Source organism: Ciconia boyciana, chromosome 3 (genome assembly GCF_034638445.1).
Source record: "Ciconia boyciana chromosome 3, ASM3463844v1, whole genome shotgun sequence".
NCBI classification, from domain to species: Eukaryota; Metazoa; Chordata; class Aves; order Ciconiiformes; family Ciconiidae; genus Ciconia; species Ciconia boyciana.
Window position 1 is genome coordinate 120996507 of NC_132936.1, and position 8013 is coordinate 121004519.

Sequence of the window (8013 nt, forward strand, 5' to 3'; positions counted from 1 at the left end):
AATGTAATTCCAAGCTCAAAGGTCAGAGTATGTGGTTCAGGTCAGGAAACCTTCTGCTTTTCCTGGTCCTTCTTGATCGAGGGCTACAGGCGTTCCAAAGAGAATAATTTGATTTCATAGGATTTATAAATGTGTCTGTTTTCATTAAAATTTATGTTTGACTAATGTCTTACGCTGTTACTATTCATTATGTCTGTCTAATCAGCACTGTGTATCTAAAGTAAATTCTAAGAGAGCAAAAAAGCTTCATCAGAAGAATATTCAATTCAGACTGAACAGAATCAATCATAGTTTCATTCCTGTGATTCTGTTCAGGTCTTTTGTGCAAGGGTTTTTTGCGCTAGCGTGGCTAACAGCAGAAGATGGTCTTTTAGCCTTGCATATAAATTTTCAAAACTGTTTGTCTTTTTTCTTTCCTTTTTTTTTTTTTAATTGATGTACTCTTATTCAGCTGGCAAACTTGTATTCTGGATACAGAGAAGAGATGCACACTTGCTTTTTATTCTAAAGTATTTACTACATTGTCTACTTAAGTAGAAGGAATGAACAATTTGAGCACTGCAGGACGCTTCAATTACATTTATGAGTATACAAACTAATTTCTCTTTAAAACGCCCTAGGAGTGGAGTAATGTCATATGTTTGCCTGCACTGTTGTGACACTTCTCTCTACTGCTCTATGAAAAATACATTAAAACAATTTTTTCTAACTTTTCTTTTTTGTTGACTTGTTTATGCCATTTCAATATTGCTGCATCCTTAAGTTAAAGAAATATTTAGCAGATTTTTATTGCTTTAAGTCTAGCTGTTTTTTCTTAACTTTTCAGCCTTTTTCCACATTTGACATTTAAGTATTGATTACAAGAAAATGAGATGCACTTAGAGGTTCTGTTCATAGGTAACTTATGCTCTCATGCATAAGCTTGAATAAACGCGTGCATATCCTATATTTGCACTTAGGTTTAAAGAAGAAGTCAGAATCGGTTGAAAGTACCTCAGAAGATGAAGATGAAGTTGAAAAACAGAAGGTAAAGTGGTTTAAAATGTTAAGAATTACAGATGTTGCATTGCCTAAATTCTGCAAATATTTATGTTCCGTGTTTGTGAGTGGAACTACTAAAATCCATAGGACAGCAGTAGGAGGAAACTGTATATTTTAATAGCAAGAGCTTTTGGAACAAAAATTACCCAGGAAAAATGGTAGACGGTCCATGCTTTGATGTTCTAAGATTACACCATGATATCTTTCTGGAAGATGACAGCTGAACACAGCTCAGCAGGGTTAGGTAACGCTGCAATGTAAGGGCACAGAAGCTATACTGCTTGAGCTGATTGTCCCTCTAGCTTTAAAGCTATCCCAGTATGTTTGCGTGTTGCGCGGTGCTGAACGTTTACTTTTAACATCAGCATTGTATGAAATACTTGTGTGTTCAAACCTTGCCCTGTAGACTTGTAACCTTGAAGACTGAATTGTTTGCTACTGCATGTTTGCTTTTCATTCTTTCTCAGAACAAGTTAACTAAATAAATGTATTAAATTCATATATGTTAATTTTTATTTTGCTATATAAGTATCAATATAAAATTGTATCAATTTGTGGTTTCTAAGTTATGGTGTACAATTTTCAGATTAGATTATTAGTACATTTGAAGGTTGAATATGGATATTTGCATTTATTTTATATCTCATAAAAAGGAAATCAACTATCGTATTTAATATTACACCTCAAAATGTTAAAAGAATGTTGTTATGGATGAACTAATACTGCCCTGACAACCCTATTTCAACTCATTTATATGTATGTAGATTCATACAGACTTTATTAATGGGCTGCTATATTTTTCATAGAAAACTCAATTTCATTGTGTGCATGGACTTTCTTATTTTGTAACAGGCTGAAATGGCGCTACTTATGATGGATGATGAGGAGGATGCCAGAAAACATTTTAATTATAAAAAGATTGTAGAACAACAGAATTTGAGCAAGAAGAAAAAGAAACTCTTAATGAAAAAGAAAGAATTATTAGAAGATGACTTCCAGGTAATGGTATACTCTTGATTTTGAGGCTCAGCTAGAACCTTTGGTAATATCACTTATTTTTAGGACAAATTTGGTGGTGTCATATCCTTCTCCTCCCTTACTCTGGCTGAAGGAGAACAACCTAGATCTACCTTTTTAGGGAGTTACAGGCTGTTTTCAAAAAGCAAGAAATACTCTTCATACAAGGTTGAAGGGGGACAGATTCAGCCTCTGTGTAAGATAACAAGACACTATTTATGCAAGGCCTTGTACAACTCCTTGCCTAAAATACGCATTGGTATGTTTGTTCTGATTGTTATCCACTGCTGCTTTCGTCCTGGTCAGTTCTCAACAACAAACCTTTCCTTGGTCTGCCGATAGAGGCATATACAGGATTTGTACAAGCATTTTACCAATAGTATCTTCTGGCTCTCTACTTCATGCTCACTGGGATTTTGTCAGTGGAGCAGTTCCAGGAACGGTGAACAATCTCATGAGCTATGACTCCTTAAGCAGCTCATATTTTATTTTGTTTAACAGCTTTGCTATCATGGGTAAAGGTTACCTAAAATAAATCCTCCTTTTCTGCCTTCAGGTAAATGTTGCTGATACAAGATTCCAAGCCATGTTTACTTCTCCCCTGTTTAATCTGGATCCTTCAGATCCAAATTTCAAGAAGACAAAAGCAGTAGAAAAGATCTTGGAAGAGAAAGCTCGCCGAAGAGAAGAAAAGGAGCAAGATCTTAAGGAGGCAAGCAAGGGGCAGGAGAACAAGATGGCAAAGAAAGGAGAGGTTGCTAAGAAAGCCGTAGATCCTGCCTTATCAATGCTAATAAAATCTGTCAAAAATAAAACCGAAGAGTTTCAGGCAAGGAAAAAGCAGAAATTCAAATAACTGAACTTTGTTTTTACTCAGACTTCACTTTAGTCTCAGTTTTTCTAACTGGCAACATCTATTAAAGTTACTACAGCCCGCTCTGATTCCTATCCACCTAAAATTTGCCAAAAAGTCACTTAATTATGGTGGTGAGTTTTGAAGTAACTAGAGTAATAATCACTCTCTTCTTCTGCCACAACAAATACTGTTTTGTACTATTATTGAAAAACTACACCTTGAAAACATGTAAGTAAGGAATTAATGGTTTTGGGGTGGTTTATTTTGTATCATGCCGTTTCTTAAAGGTAATAGAAGTGCTGAAGATGGCTACAAAAAGTAGTCGTAATTATGGTTCTATTTATAAATAAGAAAAACACTTCTGCAGAGGTTTATTGTTGAGACTAAGTGGTCTTAATGTTTTTAATTCCACAGAAGTCTGTAAAACATATCTCTTGTTATATTACCACCTATAAAGAAGGTAGTAATATAACTAAAAAGTCAAGAAATTTTGCACACAGGTTTTTTGTATATTTTTAAAACATTACATATATGCTTCATAATTTCTCCTTTACATACTTGAAGACTTCCTGGGTAATAGAACTAATCAATGGAAATATTGCCATTTAGAAGTGTTTCTTTAATATATATTGGAAATAAATGGTTTAAATTGGCCTGAAGGAACTTTGGGCACTTAGCTGCGTTTTCTTCTTCTGCGCCTAAATGAAATTATGTCAAAATTAAACTTTTTGCTATTAATATTGCATTCCCATTAATATAGTTACACTTATACAAAGTCTTCCAGCATTGCAAGTGTTAAATAAAAAAAAAAAAGAAAGACGTCAAAGGGAGATCTAGATGATACGATTTTAGAAACCCTGTTGTTTGGCCATGTTAGTATTAGTGTCGGTGATGAAGGTGCAGGGAAAATACAGTAGGTAGAAAATGATCTTTCTTCCCTGGGGGACGTGGGGATTGAGTTGTCTTAAGATTTGGTTTGGGTTGGTTGTTTTATTAAGTGTTTGCTGTATCAGCTCTAACAGAAATACAACACGGCATCAAAAAAGAATGAAAATTTTAGGAGCTGAAAGGTAACTTGTAATTTTAAAGAAGTATTCATTCCTAAGACATTCTACTAATTTAAACAAAGAATTTTATTAAAACAGACATTAGAAACTATAGATAATCAAAACTAGTGTTTATATGAAGTAAATATATCTTGATATGTAAAGGAGATTCTGGAGTCAGATTTACCATGAGAGGCTGTATACCTAATGGCCAAAATGGACAAAGTCATTAAGGGACACAATATAGAAATACAGGTGGAGATGGTTTTTGTGAGAGTGCTTTGCAATGATGTGCCTGAGGAATACGTGCAGACTTCCAACATTTTAAATGTAATTCCTCTTCATGAACATTTGAGCATCTTCAGATTCATTTTCAAGTCGCTAACAGAAAAAGTTGAGGAGATACTCCAGTCTTTTGTACATAACTTTGATCCAGCTTCTGTGGCTTCTTAGCCTTTCCAGCTATATGGCAGGACCCAACAAACCCATGTTTCGTAGTTTGAACTGAACAACTGCGATGGAGCACAAGGAAAACTTGTCCTGCTGGAAGTGGCAGGAAGCTTCTGAACATGGGTGTACAGTGGAGAACAGCATAATGATATTCAGCAAGATAGGAATTTATAAAGAAAGAGAGGAGAGAAAGATGCTTTGGGAAACAAAATTTTCCACCAAGGGAAGTGTCCCTGCATCAAACAGGAGAGCCAATGGTTACTACTTAAGAAAATGTTGTCATACAAAAGTGATTAAAGTGTACACATATGCATCTGACACAGACAGTGGATAAGGAGACAAGTTTTTCCCATAATGAAAGATCATATTAATTTTGTAATAAAATTTGCAGCATGGAAAACTAGGTCTTCAATGCAGTTTCTTAAGACTGGCACGTTTGATATGATTTCCAGGCACAAAGTAGTGACACCAAGCTGAAAGGGTAAAATTTACACATACCATGTGTAAATACCATGTGTAAATTTACACATACCATGTGTAAATTTTACACATGTAGAGATTTTTTTCTTAGTGCAATTCATTGTATGGCTTATATATTGTAGGCCCATGAAATGCACTAGGGACAGTAGCTTGAATTGAATGAGATTTAGAGATCGGATATACTGACGTTAGTGGTGATGGAAGGGCAAGCATTTCTGTTAATGTATAAAGTGTGTGGAAAATTGGACAGCTGAGAACAAAAGCAAAAGGTCTGAACAGAAACATGAGTCAAATGAAGGATCCACCTAGTCCAATGGTCTCTGACAGTGGCCAGTAACAGGAGATACTAATGGTGCACTTGCAATAGTACACCTTGTCAATGGGGAAGTGGGTAAGTTCATAATTGTTTTAACTGTTAACTGTTTTCTTTCAGAAATACAGCTTGGACTGTTTGTTATAGGTACTTACTTTGTAACAGCACCCTTTTATAGCTGTAGGAACAACAGTTTCATTCTGTGTTGGTGCGCTTACAAATTCTGTTTTACCAGGCCCACAGTCTTCCATAACTTTAATAATTTGTATGGAAAAGCAAATTTGGTGGGGGATGAAGGCAACAAACTGCACTGTCTCTTGAATCCTCTGACCCTGCCAATTTCTACCAAATGCTTCTGTTTTGGTGGATTTGATGTGCATGCTCTTACAAAGGAGTGTTCCTTGTTTGTGCAGTAGCAGTAGGCATAGCCTGCTGTGTTTGACTTCCTGGAAGTAGTTGAGTAGAGTCACTTAAATTATCAGTGCTTTTCTTTTCAGCTCAGTGCTTTTATAACTTTACTGGAAAACAATACGTGGCATCGGTGAATCTCTGCTCCTCCAGAATGCCCAGGTACGCTGAATGACTCACTGGCACAAAACTCTTCCCAACAGAACTTCTGTACTTCTGCAATGCATCTGTCCTTTACAGTAACTTTGCTGGAGGGCTAATTTGAAAAAAAAAAAAAAAGGAAAGAAAAGGGTTATAAAATTTAAAAATCACAAATGATGATGACTTCTTATTGAAATTGGGTGGTGTAAGTTATGTTGTGTCTTTTCTTCACGTGTACATGTGCTGGCTACCTTCTTTGGGGAAGCATCTGAAGCTGCTCTGACATGTCCACTTAGGAAGCCGAGCCTGTACTTGTAAGTCATAGCAAGACAAAATGCATAAAAACATGAAGGCAGACTTTGGGAATTTTAACTACTGGTTAAAAAAAAAAATTTGCTGCGTAGTAATGTGTACTTGATATCATGTAAATGCTTAATGTGTGATAATGTTATCTAATCGGATGTTAAGAGTTGGGGTTTCTTTTTCTGTTGTTCTCAAGTTGCTGAGTCCTGAGAGGGCATCTTGGTTGGGAAGAACCGCAGGATCTGTTCCAGCATGCATCTTAGATGGAAGTTTTTGGTCTGTTCATAAAATGTTTAGGTCTAAATGCAGTTCGTTTTTGGTTTGGTTTTTTTTACCCCTTTTTTTTAAAAATCAAGTTAGTAACTACTAAGTGTTAATGGCTCAAAACCCATCATCTAATCTCCATAATTTGAGAATAATGCTAAAAAAATCTGTAGTGATTTCTTTCTGAGTTTTCAGTGGAAGCGTATCTCAGAACTTTGGTAAGAAGTGGTCATGTCTCACCTAGATTTCCTTGCAATTCGCTACCCTTGGTGTAAACAAAACAGAGGATGTTTTTGACCATCTCATCTTTTTAAACTTGAAAATAGGATCTAGAAGTCCTAACCTCTGAACTTTAAAATGTGATTTTATTTTTCCCTTTCACTAAATGTCATGTAACCAGCAAAAGTGACGGCAATCAAGTAAAATAACACATTAAAAAACAGGACTGTTAAAAGTGAGACAGAACTAATTTTTCTAGCAACTTAGGGAGGTCTGGTATAAAGGAGTTTGTCTCCAAGTTGGCAGCCATCAGAGCTCATGCTAGAGTGTCAGCCAGACATTTAAAGATCTAATATTACAAGTGGAAATCACAAGAGGGTTTGATTTATTTAAAAACTGAGAAAGATCAGACAACCAGAGATGAAGAGCCATGTATGTTTTCTATTATTCCTTCCTTCTAAAAATTAAATGTATTATTTCCAATTAATAGCAAGTTGGCTTTTTGTTCTTTTCATGTTTCAGTAGCATCCAAAAATAACGGTAAGTCGTGCTGTCACATATTTTTTTAGCAAACAAAACTACCAACCAAAATACTGTGGGGTTTTTTTAAATAAAGTCTTAGAAACTTCTTTAATATATAATATATATTTAAAAGTACTAATTAGGGTGTTTTGCACTTGTCTTAAATCATGAGTTAAATATGTCAACCTCAGTTTTGTAGCTATGATAAGAACGACAAAAGTAGTAGTTCTGATGGCACAGTAATTTTCATTATTCTTTATTTCATAAATACTTTAAAAAAACTGCAACCTTTTGAATGTAAAAAATGTACCTTCTCATGCACAGGACTGTGTTACTGTATTCCTGTAAAAAAGGCAAGACAAGATGGCAGAAAGGTCTATTGTCTTGTATTTTTCTGTGTCTGATATACAGTGATATAAATGGGAATATTTTTGTCCGGGCTCTGGATCCAATCTAGATTAATGTCACTTAAGGTCGTCACTACTTTATATCCTCCTCCTCATCACTAGCATATGAGTAATCCCTGCTCAGTACTGTTCCAGCTCTGTATTTCAGCCATGCGAGACTATGCAAGTTTTAAACAACTTCTAGCCTCCAGTGAGTGCCCTGGCAAACCTCGCTCCCGTCCCATTCTCAGAGACACCCAATCCAAAGGCGGGTTGCCAGGTTTTCATGGGCAAATGTTCTTGGGCTGCGTCCCATGCGCTCCTTGGCACTGCACGGATCCCTTGGCTTTGCACTGAAATCCTGCCCAATGCACTTAAACCTTTTTATATTTCTGGGACAAGGAAGGAGGGGAAGGACAATTGAGGCAGACATGGTTTGTATTGACTTCCGACACCATGAGTCTAAGATTGACATTGTAAGTCTGAACTACAACAGAAAAACTGCCCATTGCAGTCAGCAATGTGTGCGGCTGAACCACTTGCTCAGATGGGTTGGCAGTCTGTCCA

At 36.0% G+C, this 8013-nt stretch overlaps 1 protein-coding gene across 2 annotated transcripts in view; it reads left to right on the forward strand.

Annotated features, from left to right (window-relative positions):
* ESF1 (ESF1 nucleolar pre-rRNA processing protein homolog) overlaps window positions 1-3587 on the forward strand; it is a 33676-nt gene extending 30089 nt beyond the window's left edge. For both annotated transcript variants that reach the window (XM_072857428.1, XM_072857429.1), the window contains exons 12-14: window positions 960-1027; window positions 1894-2040; window positions 2615-3587. In XM_072857428.1, the coding sequence (XP_072713529.1) occupies window positions 960-1027; window positions 1894-2040; window positions 2615-2914 (515 nt within the window). In that variant the 3' untranslated portion in view covers window positions 2915-3587. The remainder of the gene's footprint in view (window positions 1-959; window positions 1028-1893; window positions 2041-2614) is intronic.
* The last annotated feature ends 4426 nt before the right edge of the window (window positions 3588-8013 follow it).